Source organism: Manacus vitellinus, unplaced genomic scaffold (genome assembly GCF_001715985.3).
Source record: "Manacus vitellinus isolate BGI_N305 unplaced genomic scaffold, ASM171598v3 scaffold_5_pilon, whole genome shotgun sequence".
In the NCBI taxonomy this organism is placed as follows: Eukaryota; Metazoa; Chordata; class Aves; order Passeriformes; family Pipridae; genus Manacus; species Manacus vitellinus.
Genome location: NW_021940682.1, coordinates 6360183 through 6383850, shown reverse-complemented (window position 1 = coordinate 6383850; position 23668 = coordinate 6360183). Strand labels below are relative to the sequence as shown.

General features: G+C 40.2%; 1 protein-coding gene across 1 annotated transcript in view; it reads left to right on the top strand.

Annotated features, from left to right (window-relative positions):
• The window catches only part of WNK1 (WNK lysine deficient protein kinase 1), a 104838-nt gene that overhangs the window by 57360 nt on the left and 23810 nt on the right, over window positions 1-23668 (top strand). The window contains exons 6-19 of the mRNA XM_018080294.3: window positions 2356-2444; window positions 3839-4058; window positions 4280-4613; window positions 5699-5883; window positions 14507-14578; window positions 15205-15354; window positions 16380-16853; window positions 17896-18177; window positions 18846-18937; window positions 19491-19653; window positions 19938-20054; window positions 22213-22386; window positions 23170-23221; window positions 23389-23529. Coding sequence (XP_017935783.3) covers window positions 2356-2444; window positions 3839-4058; window positions 4280-4613; window positions 5699-5883; window positions 14507-14578; window positions 15205-15354; window positions 16380-16853; window positions 17896-18177; window positions 18846-18937; window positions 19491-19653; window positions 19938-20054; window positions 22213-22386; window positions 23170-23221; window positions 23389-23529 — 2545 coding nt within the window. The remainder of the gene's footprint in view (window positions 1-2355; window positions 2445-3838; window positions 4059-4279; window positions 4614-5698; window positions 5884-14506; window positions 14579-15204; window positions 15355-16379; window positions 16854-17895; window positions 18178-18845; window positions 18938-19490; window positions 19654-19937; window positions 20055-22212; window positions 22387-23169; window positions 23222-23388; window positions 23530-23668) is intronic.

The following is a 23668-nucleotide window of genomic DNA, read 5'->3' as shown; positions in this document are numbered from 1 at the left end:
TCGTCATGTTGATATTTCACTGTGCCAGTTATCTTCCTCATATTACCTCTTAGTTTTTCTGAAATGAGATTGTCACAGATCTGACATCATCTTTCTGCTGCTGCAGCCTAAATGAAGGTCTTTGCTGGCTGCTGCTACGTCAGGGACTTGAGCTGTTTAGGAGACTTACATGTGCTAAATTTGGGCAAATTTAGATAGGAATATGTGCAATAAGCAGTTGAGTAATTATTGCACAGGCTATATGTGTACATGCATATAGGAGAACATTTAATTACATCTCTACATGGAAACATCTCTACTACATATATAAACCTGAATTCCTGGGACCAGTTTAAACTTGGTCATAATTAAAGGTGGACATCTCTGACAAGTCAGCTACATGAGCAGCGTTTTATAAATCCTTTAGAGTGGAGAGCTCTGTCATGTCCTGCTAGGAAGGGGGAGGTGTATGATATAGCCTGGTTACAGTATTAAACTTAACCATCCAAACTTGGGTCTGTCTTATCACCCGAGGCATCGATTTTCTTAAGTCTTGATGTTCAGTGAAGCTTTTAAAAGCATTAAGCTAATGTTCACTGACAGCCTGTGTTTCAGTGCTTATTCTAGTCACAGTGTAGCCTGCAGTGCTGTGGATTTCAAGTCCTAGAATTTCACAAGAGCAAATTTTAGACCAAAGAAATCGATAAACCAGAATGCTGTTGTAACAGGAAGTTTTTTATCAAATAAATGTTTTCCTGTAGTGTGGGTGTTTTTTGTTGGCTTTTTTTTTTTTTTGAAAAATTCCAGATACGACACCTTTGTAAAACATGGTGGTAGATGTTGCCCACTGAAAGACTGGACTTTTTTGCTTCTCCCAGACTTTGGTTTACATCTGTTGAAGTTGATGTTGACAATGCCCTCTCCTGGAAGAGTGTGGTAGAGAATATTTTATGTGGTGAACATGTGAAGTCAAGGTACTGCCATGACTGGCTAAGGAAAGAAGTATCTAAATGTAGATATTAAACTATTACCATATTAAGTCTCCATGTTTGGTTAAATTAAGGTCTGTAGTTGCAAAGGCTCAAGTTCAGAGACTCAAACACTTCTGTTTCAAGATTTCTCACTGACAGTAGAAGAATGGGGAAGAGTCATGTCTTGATGTCCTCGTTTGGTGGGCAGCAGTGTTGTGTAGGTTATTGGGAGAAGTACTTTCTGTTTAGGACTCAAATCACGATGCTTGTACTGCTACTTCATTTATTTCTGTTCTTCAGACTCTATGGTTTTCATTTTCTGTTTAGTTGTGATTTACCAGTGGCACAAGGTCAAATGTATCAAGTGTGTAATTTCAGGATTGTTAGGCTTGAAAACACCAGCTCTTCATATACCAGAATTTGAACAGGATGTCTTCATCCTCTTTCATTCTGCTGTCTTAAGTACAGAGTTTGAAGCTAAAGGCTGCATTGAGTAAAATTAAGTGCCAGATTTTGCTGTTGTGGACAGTTAGCCCCAAAATGCAGTTTCTGGCCATGACTGAGTGATGAAGCTTGGCTCTCTGCCGGTAATGTTTTTCAGAATTCCCAGATGGTCATATCTCATGCCCTGTTTGTTTTACTCGTTTGGATAGTTGATCTTATTTGGATTTTGGTTTGCTCTCCCCCAGTGGTTTTAGCGCATATTGGAGAAAGGATTGCTGTGTGTTGTGGAAGGGCTTTTGTAAAGGCCTGTAAAGCTGAGCTCATTTTCCTGAGCTCACAAAAGCAGTGATGCAGGACTGTTGTTTGGGTATAGTAGGTCTTCAGGGGAGAGCTAAAATACAGGAAAGATTTTTTTTTTTTTTTTTTTGACATTGGGCAAGTTATTTAATGATCCAGTTGGATCATTCTGGACTAAGGTTTTTCCTGTAAAATCAATCTATGCCAAAATTACTTCTAATGGCACATTGGAAACATTCTGGGAAGCAGCAGAATGCTTGGAAGACTGTTAAATTAATCATGTAGGTTCCTGCATTAGGATTACATAGGAAGCATTTCCTTCCATTCTCAGTCCAGTCTGTGTACTTGCCTCTAGCCAGCATAACTTCTATGGAAACTAAACAGTTCTCCTGTCGTGAGAACTCAAATGTCAATGCCTTCTGTTATGGAAGCGTAGCTGAGAGATGGGAAGATGGTGTGTGTGGGATGTTTGCAAAAGTCACTGACAAACAAATGAACAGTAATACTGGAGTCAGATTTCTTTCTAATTTGCACTTATTGTTTAGGCCAGTTATCTATAGAATAAATATATAGGTATATATTATAAATAGTTGGGCTATAAACACAATCAAAACTTAAGTCAAGTGAACCTTCCAGTTTCTCAGTTCTCACTTTTATGTTTCAGGGTGTCAAGCCAGCCAGCTTCGATAAAGTAGCAATCCCTGAAGTGAAGGAGATTATTGAGGGATGCATTCGGCAAAACAAAGGTGAAAGGTAAGTACTTCCTTTTCAGATAGAGATCCTAGTTGCTGTCCAAGTCTTTTATCTGTGATGGTATCAGATCCAATTAGTTCCTGGGGTCTTCTGTGTTTGATGGAGGTTGGGAAGCCAGTAATACTTCTGCAGCTTCTGTTTGTTGGTAGATTCCGATGCAATGATTGTTTTAGAGAATTAACAGCGTCAGAAAAAGTGCAAATGCTGTGGTAACCATCCATGTCAATTTATTCAGAAATTTTACTGCTTTTATTAAAACTTTGACCCAGTCAGCAAAATTGTGGAGGACAATCCTTCCAGGTTTCCAGGTATTTGGATTTGGTTGGTTGGATTTGTTCTGTGATCCTTGGGTTTTTTTACTATTCCTTTGATTCTGTTGGTATTTTATGGTTAATTATTTTGAAGACTTGTCTTAATTTTCAAATTCTTGATGCTTATTTTTATCCACATTTTCTGCAAGATGACTTCTACTTGAAGTGGTTAACTTATACCATTACAGGAAATCTGTAACTGCTCTGTTGGGTTATTTGTGGAGTTTGAGGGGGGTTTTTTTGCTTCTTTTGCATGCTTGTTATTTGCTGACTGTCCAACTTAAGAATGCTTCAGCCTTTTTCCCCTCTCTAGCCTCCCCCTCTTCTGTTCAGAACCAGTTTTATCTGTCCATGGATGTTTATTCATCCCCTTCTACTAACTCTTGGAAGTTTTACATCTGATTGTGTTGTGTGTTTTTAATTTCAGTGCTTTTCCTTAGTTTTAAACAACCTAATATTTTTTTTCCCCATTTTAAGTTCATTTTGTGGCTACACATCACCTGTTTCTTGCCACTTAGTTTAAGCTGTTAACTACCATTGATAATGCTGTGCATATATTAACATAGGGACAAAACTTGTAGTTGTGCCAAACAAAATGCAAGATGAAGTGGTTCAAAATAATATAAAATAGGAAAGGAATCAAGTGGTGTTTGTCTAGTGCTGAATTTACTACATGAGGCTTTTGATAAGATCTGGAAGTAGATTGAAATACACACTTGGATTACTGCATTAATTTGGGGACTACAGGTTGTGTGTTAGATATATGTATATATAGATATACCCAAGCTGCCTCTTCAAGGTTTGTTATTATTTTATTTAATATATATTTTCTTGGTCAGCAGAAAGATGAAAGCCAAATGAATAGGTGTGGTTTGAGTTTTTTGTACCTTCTGTAGCATTGTTGCATTTTGTTTCTCATTCATGCTTTTAAGTAGAAATCTGTATGATGGTCTGCCAAGTAATGCATGAGACACACATAAAGTTGGAGAATAAATCTGGAGGATCATCAGGCAAGGATATTCCTTAATATTTTATGAAAACCTAATAATTGTATGTGGTTTCTGTTCTTTCCCAATATGCTAGATATGCTATTAAGGACCTTTTGAATCATGCTTTCTTCCAAGAAGAGACTGGAGTACGGGTAGAACTAGCGGAGGAAGACGATGGAGAAAAAATTGCCATTAAACTCTGGCTGCGAATTGAAGACATCAAAAAACTCAAGGGCAAATATAAAGACAATGAGGCAATAGAGTTTTCCTTTGATTTGGAAAGAGATGTCCCAGAGGATGTAGCACAGGAAATGGTAAGTGCTGATGGTCTTATAAAGCTTAGGAAGTACTGGTGTTTTCTGACAGTGAAACATGGTCTGTCACCTCTGCTTTTGGTGTTGCTGTCTAGAAATAAAACTGGTTCAGGGGTTTGTGAATGAGAATTTAATGCCAGAGGGAGTGGTAGCTTATGCTGTAGCACTGCAGCAGTGGCTGTCTGTGACAGTCTGAATTCTGTGAATATATCCTCCTTCAGGTGGAATCTGGCTATGTCTGTGAAGGGGATCACAAGACGATGGCGAAAGCTATCAAGGACAGGGTATCTTTGATTAAGCGAAAGCGAGAGCAGCGTCAGTTGGTGCGAGAAGAACAGGAGAAGATCCTTCAGGAAGAAGGTAGTCAGAAGCAGCAGCTGGAGCAACAGCAGCCAAGTGCTTCCTATGCAGGGTCAAAGCATCCCCAGTCTGTCACGGGTACTACTCTTGTCCCCACTGCTTCAGCATCGGTTTCTACCCAAGTGGAGCCTGAAGAGCCGGAAGCTGATCAACACCAACAACTGCAGTTCCAGCAGCCCAGTGTATCTGTTCTTTGTAAGTGTGTCAGTTGGTTTATTTAGGAACTCTTGCACTTACACAGTTCTTCCCGGTGATCTTACACTTTTGGTGGCTATAACAGTAAATACCTTAAGGTGATGCTGTCTGCTGAAGAACAATAGCCCCCTAGAAAGCACAGCAAAATAAGATGCATTCCTGTGCCTTAGATGAGCCAAGCCTTGGCACAATTCACCGTCCAGTGTCTCAGCACAAAAACATTTCTCTTAGTTTCAAGGTAATAGACTGAATGAACTGGGGCACCTCAAGCATGAACATATGTCCTTGTTTTTGCTGCCCTATAGGGACAGTATATTCTGGCCCTGCAAAAGGCTGTGTACTCTGGCACCAGTGCAGATAAAGATACTAAAACCACTTATTCTTGTTAACTTACATTTAAGGTGAAAATGAGATAAATCTACAAGTAGTTCAGATCATAATTTGCTTTCTGAAAAGGCTTTATTTTCTGTTTTACATGCTGTAGATGAAAAGATGAATTAATACTCCTGTCTTTTCTGCCATCCCAGCATGTGAGTCAGTATTTGAATAATGATGGTAGATGAGAACTTCCATGTTAGAATGATGAAGTTAAAAAGCAAATTATTGTCTGTTCTTTAGGTACAGGGATTTTACATTGACTACTAAGCCTAGTTCTTTATTGTGCCTATGTGGTGCATCTGGCAACCAGCACAACCCACCTGTTTTATATGTCCATGTAAAATTAAAAATAATGATTTTAAAACCCTTGACAGATCATTCATAACAATGTGGAATTTAGGTTTCTATGTCTAGTCTAACCTTTTATAGGAAGCATACTTTATTATTAAATGTCTTCCCAAAGCACTTCTGAAATTACTAATTTTTCCAGGGGTTAGGGGAAGGCATATTGGTAATAAATTACTGTATGGAGGAAAAAAAAAGTATTTTGTAACCAGCCTTAAGTAGTACAAGAGGTAAAATGCTGTTAAGGTCCATGTGACATAGCACAAACATCAGTCTAATATTTGATTGATTATAATATCTTTCAAGTTTTGAATCCAGATGGCAGTTCTTGAAATGCAAATTTTTATCTTTAACTTCTGCAGCCGATGGGACAGTTGACAGTGGCATGGGGTCATCTGTTTATGCTGAATCGTGTGTGGGCAGTCAGGCTGTGTCGTATGGTTCCCAGCTTGACCAGTCAGCCTCAAACACTGCAGTCCAGGGATACCCAGCTTCAGTTGGCCAAGTGCAGTCACAGCAGCATGGAGGATTTCAGCCACCTGCAGGGGTAAGCTGGAACTTGGAGTTTTGCAAATGCATGGAATTACCTGATTTTTGTTTGTCCGTATAGAGGGGAGGGGAAAGTCTGCCAGGCCATCTTCCATGTATGTTTTGTTTTCCGTAGGGGACAAATTCTGCATGGGAGTAGTTTAGGGGCTTTTTTTGCAAGGTGACTAAGTTTAGAGGGGGGAGGTAAAAGTGCAAGGGTATCCTTGTCTTTAACATTTTTATTTAATCTTGCGTAAACTTATACAGAATGATAGGTTAGGGGTTTTTTTATGGATGGAAGTAACATCCTTGGAATAAGACTGTCTCACAAATGTAAGCGTTTAATCTCGATTAGGAAGGTGGTCTGTGTATGTGTATATGAAGTTACCAGGGATTAAGCTGTTGGTCTAGTTTGAAGAAGGGATTAGAATAATTTGAGCTACTGTATGAAATTGCTGTGTGTGTTCTGTGAGGCTTTGATTACAGATTTTTGCAGGTAAGATTTTTTTGACTGTTATAGAATGCTGCATGTGAGAACTCCAGACTGAAAAGACCCCACATCCTTGTTCCCAATTTTATTTCTAGCTTGTGTTGATTTGCTCATCATGCGTATTCCTTTTCCCTGGAAAGTCTGCACTGGGCACAAATACTTTTCCTACTATGTTCATTTGTGTTGCCCTTTTATTTTGGTATGTTTTTTTCCTTGGTATGTTTTTGATCTGATAAGAGACTATGCAGAAATCTATTCTAACTCTGGAGTAGAACTTCTGCTACTTTTATATTGTCTTCAATGGTTCCCTTGTTGTTCGTTTTTTACACAAATAAAAGTCTGAGACAGAGACATTATGGTATAATTTAATAATACCATAAAGGAGAAGATGTGACACTTTAGGCTGAGGGTCCTCACTTCTTCTGGTACCTGTGGTTGTAGGCTTTGTTGCAGAATCACTGGTGTAAGTAGCTTTTTGGAAAACAGGCTGGTATCACACGCAAAGCATCTCCATCTTTTTCCAACACACTTAACCTGAGGCGTGTGGTACTGCGAGTCCTTGAGGATGAGTTCTTAATCCCTCTAAATAAGCTCTTGTTCTGGGTAAGCCATATTTTGGTGTAATCTTTTGAGAGGGGGTGGGAGAACAAGCATATGATAGAGGTTTAGTCAAGCTACTTTGCTGCAAAATGTGTTCGTGCTGTATGATGACAACAGTGGTCCCAGGAGGCTGACAGAATGGAGTAGAACACTACAGGAACTACTAACCCTGTTTTGGCAAGACAGGATGACAAGTCGAAATTATATTGGCAACTGGAAAAATGGCCTTAATCACAGAACACAATTCAATCAGGACAAGAACACGGTTCATGCTTAACTGTAATAATCAGCTACACAAGTACAGAATGAGCAACAACTGGCTAGGCAGCCATTCTGGAAAAAAAAAAAAAGTTAGGGATTACATTGTACCACAAACTGGACATGGTCAAAAACATCACGCTGTTGTGAAAGAGGCAAACATCACATTATATGAAATGGTAGTTCTGCTCTTGGCCGTTGGTAAGTCTATCCTGGACACCTTGACTGAGTGAATTTGAGGGTGAATTGGGAGAAAATTCAGAGAAGAGTGTTAAAAAAAATCCCACCAGAAATACAAAAGCATGGTTTATGTGGGAAGACTGAAATAGTTGAGCCTATAAAAGATGAGCTTGAGGAGAGAGAAAGCTGTAAAAGGCTGCTATAAAATAGGAGGATGCTAATCAGATCACAACGTTGTTAGGTAGAATAAGAAATCATAAGCATAAATTTGCTAACCAGAAAAGACAGTTAAGTACTGTAATCTCCATCAGTGGAGATGTTTTTGAACAATTTGTATAAATTAGAGTCAGGAATGATATATAACTACTCCTGCCTTCAAATAGATGACGATGTATTTAGTTAACCATTTGAGTTCTCTTATACCTCTCTCCCAGATTTTTGAGTGGTCTCGTAAGATTTCTCACAGCAAAAATCTTTAAAGTCAGATCTCCACTGAATATCTTGATGTTTTCTCTCTGGAGATCTGTATTTGATTTCAATTAGTTTAAGAAATTGTGGATTACACCCATAAGAAGCATATTAATATCAGAGAAGGAAAACTTGCAGTTGAAGACTGCCTCTTTGTCATGTTTCTATTCATTCATTAAAAAACCCACAGCAAAACACACACACACACAAAACGCAATAACAACAACCCCCAAACCAAACAGAAAAATGCAAATCCCATCCTAAAACTTCATTCTTTTTCTTGGGATTTGATTAGATTTTGACCTGTGGCCTTCTGGATTGTGCCAAGATTACAAAATCATGATGCAGTTATTGGCTCAGCATCTGGAAAAGGCTTGTCTAATTTTACAGAATTTTCCACATGTTAAACTGGTTATTTTTTTTTTCTGCAACTCATGTTGTAGAGGGTGTAATGTTTAAATTGTTATGGTAATGTTTTAGTTAATAAAGAGCCAGCTGCATACATTTAGTCCACTTAATTCAGGCAGAGGGACTGTCTCAGTAGAGGAACTGGGTTAGGTGATACCTGTGAACACACACCCACTCTCTAAACTGATGAATGTCTGAAAGCTCATCAGTGTCTTTAAGTTTTTTAAATCTGTCAGACTACCAGATGCTTTGAGAACACACAGTATGGGCTGCTTCCATGGCTCCAGAGAAAATACTGTCTGTTCTGCCTTCCACATGTTTCCTCTAAGGGTACTAGGGAACTTCCCACACTGCTCAGTAACCTAAGGCAAACTTGGGTCCTCAGAGGTGCACACAGCCTGTTCCCAGTGTGTGTTGGCATTCATTCAGCATTCTCATATCTTGTTGTACCACACATGAGTCAGTATTGGGCCTCTCATTGTATGTCTTCATTTCTTTTCTACCTCATTATAGTTTTTGCTGGTTTTGTTATTCTTTTTTTTTTTTTTTTGAAGTGTTCAATTCTTAACTTTTGTTTTCCTCCCTTAGCCTCAACGTGGTCGTAGCATGTCAGTTTGTGTCCCCCACCTTCCTGCTCTTCCCTGTATGTCCTGCATCCCTCTCAGTGCTCCTTGCACCCCACCACCAGCGCTGTCTGCACCTCTTTCTCCTTTCTACCTTCGGACTGTCCCTGAAGAAACCTTTGCAGAAAAGCTTTCTAAAGCCCTGGAAAGTGTCCTGCCCATGCACTCTGCCTCTCCACGCAAGCATCGACGCTCCAGCCTGCCCTCCCTCTCTGTCAGTCCTGTATGTGTTACCATTTGCCTCCTGGCACAGTAAGATAAGTTATCATTAAATACATCCTGGCCTTTGGGCATTTTTAAAATGAGAAAATGAAGAGTTGAGTCCTTACACTGTGCTGCTGGAATGCTGAATTTTAAATTTTTTTTTCCCCTTCTATGAAGCAGTACACTTAAACATTATCAAACAGTGGCTGACCATCTGCTTTTTTGTATTTTAGGATAGTTTAAATATAAATTACCAAGTTATACCACAGAAGGTAAAGGGAAGACTATTTCTTATCATGATCAGAAGAATAGCTTTTTATTTTTCAAATTCTAAGTAAACACTGAATGTTAATTAAGCCCTGCACAAAACAACCAGTTTTAAAAACTTGGTTGCTGTGGCTAGTTATTCTCAAAGCTTTGGCTAGCTGTGATAGGGATACTAGAAATATAGATTATGAATACCTTTGAGGATTTTTCTGTAAGTTTTAGTCAGAATTGCCACTTCAACTGCTTCTTGGTGGGAAGAAGCCATAGTTTCATGTTTCCCAGAAAGTCAGATGCAAGATAGCTTGCAACACACAGGTAGTTCCTTTTCAATTTTGAGCTTCAATTTACACAAAATAAGTTTTGAGAAGCATTTTTGTGAAACTGAAGTAAGTGGAACCAGTTTTTAGAATGTAGGAAGAGTATTTCAACATGTAGGGCCTTGTTTGTATTGGTCAATATGGAAATTTGCTGCTGCTTTTCTGGACAAAAGGGGCTGGGAAGAAAGTAAACAATGTGGAAAGAGCAACTTGAAGTCATAAATGCCATCTGTCTTGGACAGTGTGTTTGCTACTGACTCCTACAGTTTTTTTCCATTAGGGTAGAGAATGCATTCTCTCAGCACACTGTAGGCAGAGATGAAAAACTGCAAAATTACTAAGTTGTTTGATATTCTTACATAAACTGTCTTTATTGAAATCTTCCCTACAAATCTTAAATAAGGTGAACCTCATTTGAAATAGTAAATGAGATGGAGTGGAATTGCCTGAGGACTCTACTCTTTCTAAACCTGTGAATGTTTTATTGCCCAGGCAAGAGTTAGATTTGTTTCAATTGGTATTAATTTTCAGTGTAAAAAGGTGTGATTAAGTGGATCAAGAGAGATAATCAACTTAGGCAGAACCCAAAGGCTCTTTGGTTTTATCAGAAGCTTTTTTTTCACCTGTGTGCTGGAATGGTTCAATTTTGTCTCATAAAAGGTTTCTTTTAGCTCTCTGGATAGCATACAGGATAACGTACACTGTGGTTTTTTGTGTTGGAAAATACTGAGATTTAATGTAATTTTATCTTCTGAGTGCAAATTAGAGGCTCTGCATCATTGCTGCTCTCAAGTTCTGAATTTCATACTCCACATATGGCAGTGACCTCAGGGGTTTGATTGGATTTCAAGCACTGATCACAATGGATAGGCTGTGACAATAAATCTCTTTCCATTGTCATGAGCAAAGCTGGTTTCTTTTTGTGAATTATTGGAATTGAACTGGAAAAGCAGCTCTAACACAAGCAAATGTTCCCGTTTGTAGCTATGCCTGCCATGGATGTATTTAATGGATATTTACAACTCACCTAAATTTCCTTAGTACTGTATGTTTTTGACCATGAATTGAGTATGAATTCTATAAAGTTACTTCACAGAACTGCCTAGTGAACTGTGCATGTTGATGTGCTTTCACTTTTAATGTATGAATTACCTGTCTTGTTCATGTCAATACAGCCTCAGCATCCACGTGGGGGAACACCAACGTTCCCAGACTCACAGATATTTTTCCCAACCGTTCATGAACGGCCGGTGTCTTTCTCACCACCACCTGTCTGCCCGCCGAAGGTGGCAGTTGCTCAGCGGCGCAAGAGCACTTCATTTTTGGAAGCCCAAACTTGCCACTTCCAGCCCTTGCTGAAGACTGGCCAGAGTTTAGTTCCACCTGGTGGTAGTCCCACCAATTGGACACCAGAGGCATTCGTTATGCTGGGCACAGCAGCTCAGAGAGTCGCTGGGGAGCCTCTGCATGTGCAAGTTAATCCTGTGTTTGAGCCAGCTCCTGTCCACAATGACTATAGATCTGGACCAACACCTCCAGAGGATGCTCACTACAGAATGCATCCAGAAGCTGTATATTTGGTGGGCATGCACTATCCATCACAGGTATCGGAGCAGTATGATCAAGTAGCTTATAACTCTCACGCAACTGAACAGCATTTGAAGCAGGTTTCTGAGTCAAACCATGGGCAAGGTGGTCCTCCACAAAGCTCTGTGTTCGATTTTCAACCGGGGCAAACATACCTGGCAAGACCCGTTCAGAACCTGAGGCTGGATTCTGGGATGGGTCCCCTTTCTCCATTATCCAGTGTTTCAGCTCCTCTGAGTGCAGACCCTGCTCAGATGACATTCCACCAGGTGTTTGTTCCGCACTCTGCCCCGGCTGTGCTCTCTCACAGTGGTGATGGCAGAGCCAGCTGTGTCTTTGAGTTCCATGTGCACACACCGACTTCTGCCTCGGCAGAAGGGGCAGTTTTACCCCCGCGGGTCTACAGAAGTCGCCGGGGCTCTATGGAGACCAGTCAAGAGGAATCCACTCAAGGCATAGGGTCGCATGGTCGGCTTCAGCCTGTGACAGAGGAGCAGTGTAACTATCTTGGTGCTGGGTTAGCAGGTCCCAGAGGGGGCTCTGCCAGGCGGAGCTGGCCAGAAGGAAGCCCAGAATACTCCAGTGATTCCTCACAGCTGACTTCCTCTGACACTGGTGATTTCCAGTCTCCTCCCCCTACAGGGGGCTCATCTTCTGCTTTTGGTTCAGACTTCTCATTGCCCATTGTTCAGCTGCCTCAGAAGGTGTTGCAAGAGTCGCAGCTCTTCATCTGCTTCCCCCAGGGAGCCTCAACTCAGCAGGCCTTGTCCACCTCGCTTTCATCAGGACCACCTGCATCCTATCCTCAGGTTACAGGAGCAAACCCGTCCAGAATTTCTCTGCTTTTTATAAGTCATACCTTGTACTTATAAAGGGGAGCCTTACTTTTAGATTTGCTCCTTGTGGCTCTAAGTATTGGCATTCTTGGGGATGTCTTTCCACCAGTCTATACTAGGATCCCTTTACCAGGTTGCGATGAGATAATGAGGCATCAGCAACCATTTGGTTTGTGTTCAGATTTGGCTGAAATATTTGTAGGGCTTTTGTGTTAAGAGTAAAAAATGTTAAGTGTTTCTCCTGGGACTAGTTGGTTTTTTTTTAGTGAGAGAGAGCTGGAGGACCAAATTGGCTTTTAATCAGTGCTTTCAATGAAATGTATCTTCTCCACAGTTGGAATCAGCAGTGATAGTAAAACTTTGCTGCTCCTTAATTTTAATGAGAAAGTGTTATTTAAAGTTGAACTTTCATATGAATAATGTTTCATTAGACAACAACAGAGTTATTTTGCTGACTGTCCAAAATGCAAGAGCTTTTTCTACACTTGGGGGAAGAAAGTGGGAAGAGAGGAATGGAAGGAGCTATATTATGTACATGTACATGGATTGGAAATGTGTTTGGAGGATCTTTGAAGAAACTAAACAGGCTAAGTAGTTAGTTAATGGCACAGACAACTGTTGCTAATAGGTATTGCCACCTTCTAAGCCTAGAATGGTGTCCTTTTAAATAGCAAAATTGGAGGCCTGAAGCTTAGTTTGGAGGTACATGTTTTATCAGCATATGTGGTATTTGCGCTTGCAATGGTCACTTTTTTGTACACTGTGACTGTGAAGTGTGTGTGTATACATTGTGTCTGCACTTTAGTCTGAAAATTCTCATAACTTTTTTGTGAAAAGAGAAGGTTTACTTTAAGTAGACTTCTCTTTTACCTCTTCTGTCCTTGGAATTAGGGGCTCTAACATTTTAGTTGTTGGAGTATTAGCAAATTTGGGATTTGTGTGAAGGAGAATCATTTTGCTTTCTGTGGTAAGATGAATAAGTATTCAAGGCTTTCTGTGTTTTATTAAAGCAGGAGCAGCTTTAATCACTAGTCTGAAAGATAGCAATTGCTGTGCTGTAGGAGAACTTGTAGAGTAAATCTGCTACTCAAGAAGTTTGAAAACTATGTGGAGATTTTTTCTTCATAAACCTTTGTTAAACTTCAGGAAGTGAATTCTAGTGCATGTAAAATACATCTGGAAAACGAAATAAGAGATCGTGATTGTTTACAGAATATAAGTTCTGGGATCTTTTATCTAATTCATTAAAAGATTAGAATTTGAAGCCTAAACTAAGTCAATATGAACAGATGTTATAGCAGTGGGATATAGCACATGTTTAGATTTTAGCCAGTAAGGGCCTCAAGCTTCTAAAACAGCAAAGAAAAAAATGGTTCTACTTTATTGGCAGTCTACTTTCCTCAAAGTTTCTATAATTAAAAAAGTATGTAATTTTAATAAACTTGTTCCTAATGAGCTTTTTCAAGCTGAATGATCACAGCATTAAGGAATTTTAGTAGTTATTTCTGATATGATACATATGTGCCAGATATGCTTCTTACAAAGGCGATTCACCAATGTGGTGCATGCTCAGGGAGCTCATCTGGAGGTCTTTGTCTAGTTTTCTCCCAGGAGCTGATAAAGGAATACAGTTGTCACAAAAATCATAATGCAAATCCTGGGATCTGATCAAAAAATGTCAGCCACAAAAATAATGACAATCCATTCCATTTTCCTCTGCATCTTCCACATTCATTTGTATGCCACTCATCCATTTTTTTCATTGCTTATTCAAAAATTCTGTCTTAGCTAGAATGTGAACCCCCACATTCCCTAATATCCGATTCTTGGTAGCCTTTGAATGGGAGTGACTCTGGGAATGATTACTAGCCTGTATTTTGACATACCTCTCAAAGGAAACTCATGACATGTATGTGTACTGGATATGTTGTAACTGGTCTGGAATTCCGTATATCTTTGTGCTTGGTGGTTGGTTTTTTTTATGGATAGTTTTATTTCCATATACCCTCCTTTTATCACCCCACCTGATTGTGTGTAGAACACATGTAAAGATAAAACTTAATGCCTCTATTTCCAGTTGTCATGCCAAGGCATCCTGCTTTTAAAGCATCACCAGTGGAAGAAGAAGCTGGTAGGCTCATCTGTGTCATGTTGAGGGGTTGCAAAAACTTTCTGTATTGGTTATTTGGGAAGACTTAAAATGAAGTTTGAAACTCTTCCAGATTGCTCTGCTTTGTTCTGGTTGTCATAGTGGAATTTGACCAGAAGGACTGCTTGTCCAAAAGGACTGCTAGAAACCTATTCTAAGCAGATCATTCCAGGCAGAAATGATTATAATTGCCTATGGCAGAAATCATAGGGTTTTTTTTAAACTGACTCCTTTTTTTTTTTTCCCCTCCTCCAGACACAGGTGCAAGGCCAGCCAGCCTCGAGCAGTGCATCAGTGCCATCCCAGCCTACCCAACACACTCAGCAGGTAAGATCACAATTCCTAAACATAGGGCTAAAATACTCCTAGTATAGGATTTTGATGACTCTTTTAAGACCAGTTGACTACCTCTGTCACCCTTCAACCCCTAGTTTTGCACAAAAGCAGAGGAATCCTCTGGTTCTCACCCAGTCTAACATCCTATGAGATATGCATTGACCTTCTGGAATTTATTTTTAAAATCATGTTAATGCTTCTTTTCCCATGTCTGTCTTCCCCAACTTCCACCTGAGCTTGCGGTGGTGGTCCCTTCCAAGGGGAGATGTGTCAGGATTTGCAAGTTAGACTGTCTAGACAGGCAAACTTCATTCTTAGTATTTCCAGTTAGGAGAAATCCTATCTTCTGCAACATTCTCTTCTTTTAACTGCCTTTTCTTCCTTTATAGAATTTTCATTCTTGTTCACACAGGGGAAATAATTCTGTTGCAAGATTTGGTGCTGATAATGTAATTGTATTAGTGTTGCTAATAATTGCTAAAGCTTAATTGACTTGGCATGTTCTGAAGAAGCACTGATATTACTTGTGAGAGAGTAAAAAGTAGAATTTAAGTAGGATATGCTTTAAAAACCTCTGTGTGGGGGAAATACAGCTTCTGCCTCTTTTCTTACTACAGAGTGCACAGCAGCCAGCCTCTTCCCAACAGCCTGGACAATACCAGCTGCAGCAGCCACCAGTTTCTGCTGGCACAACTCCTGCACAAACTGTCTCTCAAACTCAAACTTCACAGATTATGCCAATGCCTCAGGCAGCAGCTGGGACACAGGTAAACAAAATTATTTCTAGCAGAAGATTTATTTTTTTTTCTTCACAGCTGGCGAATTCAACATGCTGCTACTTTCACTTTTGTCATCTTTTATAATGGTTCCAAAACATTCATCCAGGCAATAGTATTCCTAGTGTACTGCAATTGTCAGTTTTGTTGGAAACCTTTTCACATGTGGCGGTCATGAATAATTTGAGGGAGAGATAGTACTTCCATGCACAAAGATCTTTAAATAATCAAAAATATCAGGAGGCATTTTGATGAATGGTGTGTTGTGAATGGATTTTCAGGAACTTGTCATTTCTGTTTCCCATACAATGTCTATCTTCTGCATCATTATATAGTCACTTACTTAGGTAGTGAACCATAGGACTCCTTTCTTCACTCTGTCATCTTTCTTACTCAGCTCTTCTCCTTTACTCCCTGGTCAAGAAGCTTCTGTTACTGAATATTGCTTCATTTTGGCTCATATCTCTGTTGAATGTGTGAGCCTTACTTTTGTTTTTGAAATTATTGTTTTGTTGCTTGTTCATCTAAACTGCCTTTCCAGTTGCATCATTTGCTGGCTTTAATTGACATATCCCCTGCCATTCTCTGAATGCTGGCACAGTGGATTTTCATTTTCCTCTGCTTTAGTCCCCATACCCAAAGCTGACAGATTTGTTGAAAGATTTGCACTTCTTTTCTGTAAGAAGGCAGGCTTTGGGTCTGAGGACAGAGTTGAGGGGAATTTGATTCTGTTTATGCAAAAATCAGTGCTTCAGGGTATTCGAACGTTGCTCTTTCACCCGCTGTGGGTGTGTGTTTTAAGAGCCTGTTGAGTTCTTCAAAGGGAAGTGTTTCGAAGAGAGGACCGCTTGGAACTCCAGCCAGCTTCCCAGCCACTCTGCCAACTGTGCTCCCGCCCACTTTAACAGAGTGCTGTAACTTGAATAATGCTTTCTTTGACTAATGTGTAAAAGCTCTGCTTTCCGCAGCCCTGCTTTAAAAAAAAAAATCTATCTCTATTTTCTTTACCTCCCCAGCTTCCTGTTTCCCAGCCAGTGTCGATCATCCAAGGCGAGCCTCAATTACCTGTTGCAGCACCTTCTCTCCCTCAACCTTCAGTTGCCCCATCAGTCCCCATTGGCTCTCATTTTCTACCCATGGGACAGGCCTTGCCAACTTCTGTGGTTCCCCAGTTCCCAGTCTCTCAGTTGCCTGTAGCAGCTCCTCATGTGACAGTGGCTCAGCCAGGTTTCCAGTCACTACCCATTTCAATGGCAGCTGGCATGAATCAGCCATTGCTCACACTGGCAACGTCTGCTGCGGCAACTGCTGTTCCTGTAGGATCAACCGTTGTCCCTAGCCAGCTCCCCACAATGATGCAGCCTGTGGCTCAGCTGCCCAGCCAGGTTCTCCCGCAGCTCCTGCAGCCAGCTGTCCAGTCCGTGGGATTGCCAGTCAGCATTGGACAAGCTGCTGAAGCTTCACTTCCTGCTGGAGATGCTCTTTACCAGGTATTGTTGCAAGCCAGCAGACCTCTTCTCCACGTTTTTAGCTGTTCCTTTAAGGTATCGGAGCTAAACTCACTTTTCATAAGAGAGCCATTAAACCACCAACATGAATTCCGTTGTGTGATAAAAACACGCTTTAAGGAGGAGAGGAAAAAAAGTGTCCTTGGATACCCTGGTGTTTTGAACTTTACATATTTGGCACTGGAATTTGTCTAAAATGACAGAATCATAGTGCAGGGCTTTGTTCAACCACTGTGTGAAAGAGGACAGCTTTGTGTCCAAGAGATCTGTCAATTTGGAGAAGAAGAAAATCAAAACATTTCAACTTCAGAATTGGGAGATGTGTACTGGAAAGAAAATCAATGGCAGCATATTCAACAATGTCAGTGTTTCATTCCAAGTCTGGGAAGGGGTGGGACATGGAATTTCTAGAAATAAGGCAGGCAGCATGGATCTTGAATGTAACGTAAGTACCTGATGCTAGTTGTGAACTGCTTGACTGGTGGGCACAGACTGCTTCAGCTACTTTGTGTGATGGCTGTAACAATGGCAACCTGAATAATGACAAAGGTGTTCCTGGGTCAGGTCATCCTGAGAGGACAGGAAGAACACAAGACTGTTTTTGCTATTAATCTCAAGAATCAGCAACAGTTTTATAACATCTGAGCAGTAGTTGTTCAGCCTGAAAATTCTTCAAACTCATTTCATGTCTCAGGCTTTAAAGTATTAAACTACATAGGCAGCTGCGAGAGTTGGGAGATGAAGATTGTTTTGCCTAAGACTTGGAAGTATGAGTGGGAATTTGCTTGTTCAAGCATGGTGACTTGCAAGCTGGCTGCATGAGCAGTTTACTTCTTTGGGAAGATATTGGGAATGCTTGAATAAGTACAGAAGGTTGGAAGATGCCCCTGGAACTGATGCTTTTTTCTTTTCTTTTCTTTTTTTTTTTTTTTTTTTTTTTTTTCTTTTTTTTCATTTTTTTTACTGTCGTGTTTCCTAATTAGCTCTGACATTCACTGACTTGACTCCCCCGTTTCTGTTCCAGGGTTTCCCATCGCGGCTGCCGTCTCAGTACCCCGGGGACTCGAATGTGGCACCTTCCTCTGCTGTGGCCTCTGCCAGCATTCCTTCTGCTGTCCTGTCCCCTCCCTTACCCACAGATGCAATGGCCCAGTCGGGATATCTCGCTCCTGTTGTGCAGCCGTATGGGGAACAGAACGTTCTCGTTTCCATGGGCAGCATAGGAGGACAGGTGCAAGTGCCCCAGCCTCCAGTGAGTTTAGCACAGCAGGCTTCATCTGCCTCCTCACAGCAGGCAGCTTTGGAGGTAAATATATGGAATATAATGTAACGATACAGTTAGGATGTTTGAGTCATGCAGCAGTGTATGTATGTGGGGAACTGATCCGTTCTGTGCTTTTCTTCAGTTGGAAATTAATATTTCAAATGACCTTTCTCTTACAGCAGAATGTCATGCCAATGTGGGGACCTTGTTGCCACTGGTTGTTCTGTTGGGAAGTGAGTGTGCCATCCTGCAGGCAAAAAGCAGTTAACACTTCACTTCTTGCTAGTCCTGTGGAACATTTTTGCCATATCAAAGACAAGCTGCAAATGAGAATCTGTCATTATGCCTATTCCCTGCAGCGTCGTTCTTGCTAGGGAGAAGTTGAACTGTCTTCGTGTTCTGCATTGGCTTGCCTTTTGCACATTCTGTTAGTAAGACCGTGACTGCATGGCAAACTGTAGTGACATGTAGAAGTAGAAAGGACGGCTGACTTCCTCTCCTCACCCCCCCAGATGATGTTTTGCTTCACTGCAGTTTGCTCTAGAATCTTTTGTAAATTAGAGCTGTCTAGATGCCAACTGTTTAAAGTTCTGAAAAGGCAGAGCTTTTAGCTTTACAGCTGGTTTGGGAGTAAGTTTGAAAGACTGCTGGGTTACCTGAGGAGGAACTGTATTCTTTGGGGGGTTCTTGATGTAGGTTTCTGTCCATAGGGTTCTCAGGGAGTCTCACAAACTGCTTCTTCAGAGACTCTTCCAGCAACACAGCCTGCTCAGTCTACCCCTTTGGCTTCCTCTATGGATAGGTAAGCATTGCTTTCTTTAAATTATGCTTCCATGTGTGATTTTTAGGTATACTTTTTCACCAGGGATTTTTTTTTTTTCACTAAGGGTGTTCTTTAGGATGTGAGGAGATAAACTTCCCGGAGAAAAAAATAGAGTTATGAGAGGTGGAGTAAGTTTTGATTTATGGCTGGATATGGAGGGAATAAATAGGATTGTCTGTAGTGATTTAACTTATAGTCCATTTTTATTTTTCATGTCCAGTGGATCATAAAAGATGTTTTTCTGTCCTTTTGACACTTAAACAGAATTCAGACTCCAAATAGCTTGAAGACATATTCAGAAGATAATTTGTACAACTCAGCTCACGAGAGGTGTAGTGAAATAATTGCTGTTAGGGTTGCTTGAGTAGAATTTCTAAGTGTTGACAGGACTCTTTTCCTCTAGTCTGAGATTACACACATCTACTGCTGTCCAGAAGAGAATATCATCTGGTGGGTTAAACTGTATTGTTGCAGTTATGGAATGCATGGATACTAATGTAAAGTTGCCTTTTTCTTTTTTTTTTTTTTCCAGTGCACATTCTGATGTTGCTTCAGGATTGAGTGATGGCAACGAGAATGTCCCAACTTCTAGTGGAAGGCATGAGGGGAGGACGGCGAAACGGCACATGCGGAGGTCTGTCCGCAGTCGCTCTCGCCATGAGAAGACTGCTAGGCCAAAACTGAGAATTCTAAATGTGAGTATTTCTTATTTTAGTGACAGTTCAGTAGTGAGCCTCTAAAACTGTTATTTCCTTCGAGGAATGTGTGTCTTCTGCAGTCTTGTTCCTTGCTCCCTTGTTCCAGAATATTTGATGTATCCTCAGACAAAAATGATGCTGTACATGGCACAATTTATTAGACTGGAAAGAGAGAACAAGTTTGTGTTATACCAATACTGTTGGTTTGTTTCAATGAACTTTAAAGAAAAAGCCTTAGATTCTTGTGCTTTTGGTTTGAAGTACTCTTTTCTTTGCTTTAGGTTTCGAACAAAGGTGACCGGGTAGTGGAGTGCCAGCTAGAGACACACAATCGGAAAATGGTTACTTTCAAATTTGATTTGGATGGTGATAACCCTGAGGAAATAGCTTCAATTATGGTAAGATATATTTTAGAGATGTAGAATTGAATCTGGTCTGACTTATTTTTTTCTTGTGTTTCAGAGTTGCTCTTCCAGGTAGTATGGTGTATGTTCACCTTGTTGGTACACGAGCACAACTAGAAACTCTGGGCACAGAGTGGTACACCTGACTGACAGTTAATAATGCATGCACAATTCACATGACAATTTTTCAGGTTTTACCTGGAATTGAGGTTTTATCAAGTAAATTTGCATCTGTTTTTTTGCAGTCTAATTTTTTTTAAAACGGCAAACAACTTTCTGGAAGTGTCAGGTTAAAAAAAATTCTGGTTTGTTTTCTAGGAGCAAACATTGCTAGGTCTTTAAAACTTATTCCTACATTTTGAGTGTTTTGCCATTGTTCTCAACTAAAATGGGAAGGTTCTACCCTTGAAGTAAGAATGGGAATCACTTTCTGGTTTCTGAAAGTCTGTAGTGACTGATGCTGCTTTTGTCTTTCTCCGAGGAAAAAAACCTCTTCATTCAATGTATGATGGCCAAGCATGTAAAATAATTCACCCTGTAGAGATACATTTAAGTGAGAGTGTAGCATGGACTAGCACACCTTTCTTGTTTTTTTTTATTTAAACTGTTTTTGGTCTGGTACAGTCTAAATGAAACAGAGATTGCTTTAAGTGTTAGTGAAGTGAGGAAGGATGACAAAATGCAGTATCTTTTGCCACCTCCTTGGGTACCTCTGTTGGTGTGTGCTGGATTCATACCTGTCAAAAGAAACCAAACCAGTGATATGGGAGAAATAGTCTTTCTGTGACTAATGGCTTTCTAAGAAAGAGCAAGAAGTTGGTTTTTGGCTAAATACATGTATTGACACTGTAAACAAGTCAATAACATAGTCAAGTGCCAAGAAATACACAGATGTCTATCTTTACCTCATACCTGAAGTGATCCTATATAGGAATAAAAGAGTATATTTGATTTTAAAAGAAACCAAAAATCTAAACAAACAAAACGAAAACAAGCACACACAGCTCAAGCAACAAACCCCACAGTATTTGAAGATGAGTAGAAGCAAAATAAGTGAACTGTGCATCCAAAATGCAGTCACATAGTTGAAACTGTGCAATGTAAATTAGACATCTGAATCTGAAACGTCATACTCGTGGGTTTCTTGTTGAATATTGAGGAAACTTTTGACTGTAAGACTTTATGGTTTCTTTTTCATCATTATGCTGTCAGGTGTACCCCATATAGATACTTGTCATTCCTCAACTTAAAACACTGAAGGTTTCTTTAACTAATAAGTTTGCTGCATTGCAGAGGGAGATAAAAGCACCCATCACGTTTGACTTTCCTTTCTCTGAACCAGCATCCCAGAAACTTGATGTAAATGCAATGTCTCAAGCTTTACCTCTAAGGCAGTTTCTCTCTCTTTTCCAGCCGAGATACTGTGACTGACAGCTTTGCTTCTGTTTCACAGATTGTCTCTGCGAGCTTTACCATGCATAATTTCAGGAGACAGAATATTCTCCTGGGTCAGACCAAACCAAAAATGTCTTTCTAAATGTCACATATGCTTGTTTAAGCTAATTTTCTCCAATATAAGCAGCAGAAGGTATTTTCATAAAGCAGGTATGATGTATTGAAACTAGGTGGGCTGAGCAGTCTTCCTTTCCCTGTATTTGGAATGTAATTAATACTGGCTTTTATGTACTACAGCCAGACTTTAAATTAGTGATGTGCAACCTGCATAGAGTAGAAGTTGTATGGAAAGAGAGAAGCACAGAACACATCTTGAAATACAGACTTTTCAGTTTCTTTTATGTTATAGTTCCCTTTAAATGTGGCTCTTAATGCACATTACATTAGACAGGAGGAACTGCAGTAAGATAAGGCTGCTAATTTTAAATCTCCCTGTGCTAAGCGAAGACTGAGGTGACAGTTTGATGAAGAATTGAGATTGAACGTTGTTCCACAGCAAAGATTAAACCAGGGCAAATACTTCTGTGCTGGAGATAATTTTAGAAAGAATTGTTTTTCTCTAAGGTGTCACCATCTTTGTCTTGTGCAGAACAGCAAAGGAAGGACAAACATTACCACTAAGAGCAAATTACCGTTATTCAATGTACTGTTTTGAAATCATTTGTAGAAAATGAATGTTGTTTTGTTCTCTTTACAGGTGCAGAATGAGTTTATTTTAGCAACAGAGAGAGACTCATTCGTAGAACAGGTACGAGAGATTATTGAGAAAGCAGATGAAATGCTAAGTGAGGATGCAAGCGTGGAGCCAGAAGGTGATCAGGGTTTGGAGAGCATGCAGACAAAAGATGATGGCTTCTTTCCAGGGTCACAGGTATGTAAAGGACAGATCACCTTAGCTTTTTGCCTTTTCCATTTTGGGTGATATGGCTTTGTGAGTAGAGCTAGTTAGATACAGCAACTTTCTTTCATGAGAGATATCAGAGATTAATAATTAAATGAAAACACAAACAGAGAAAGCTTTGTATCAGTGAGTGCCTAAAATTCACTTAGAAAGCTAAATAACAGAACTCTTTTTGGTGTGTTTGAAGACTTCTGAAGCTGCTGAATCTCCTAACAGTCCACTAAACAGACAGTCTTAAATTCTGAGGCTTCTTGGATTTGAGATTATTGTGAGGTAGGACAGTAAAATCCCCAACCCTGTGCTGCTCACTAAAACACTGAGAGCCTGGACTCAGGCCCTCTACCCCCTGGAATACTAAGAGATTGGATAGCTCAGTTAGGAAACATAGGTTTTGAAACTGGTTGCTGGGAATAAGATGGGGTGACATTTCCTGAATCTCTGCCTTAATTATACCCAAAACTGGTTTGAAACATCTGTTTATCTGTGGAATGTTTAAGAAAATCAGTTGGACTGCCTGTTAACAAGCGAGCATTTAGATCAATTTGTTACATTGATGGTCTCTAAGCCGAGAAGCTCTAAAACCACTGTAGCTGACATTTATCTGGGCAGAATTCCTCTAGTTTGGTGATGGTGCTTGGGTCCAAGGTGTACTGCTTCTCTTAAATGCCCACGTTTCAGTCAGCTAGCATTTTAAGAACTATCTTGTGGGTTTCTGTTTCAGAATAGAAGTTTAAACTTTATCTTACTTTACAGAAATTAGAGTTCAAACAGCCAGATCCTACATCTTCCATGCCACAAAGAATAGGTAAGTCTTTTGTGATTATTTTGTTTTTTCCCAACAGTTACCTTTTTCTGTTTCAGCGGATGGGTGCAGCCAAGTTTTTATTTTGTATGATGGAGTGCACATTCCGTATTGCAGGTTATGTCTTTAGTTACTGCCAGTGTCTAAACTTCTGACTTCTTTCTGTTTAGGGGTCCCTTCTAGCTCCTTTACCCAGGTTGTCCATTCTGCGGGAAGACGGTTTATTGTCAGCCCTGTCCCTGAGAGTCGGTTAAAAGAACAGGGCTTTTTCACCTCTGCTGTTTCTGGAGGAAGCGAAACTTCAGATCTGGGTAAGTTGTCTAAACTCTTAAAAGCTGATGGCTAAGACATGCTCATCAAAACTGAAGTTAGCTAGCTAAACTGTTCCTAAAGACCTCTTGAAGTACTTGGGGAAGTAAGGAACTGTCTGTGCTGGTGAGAAGTGATCGT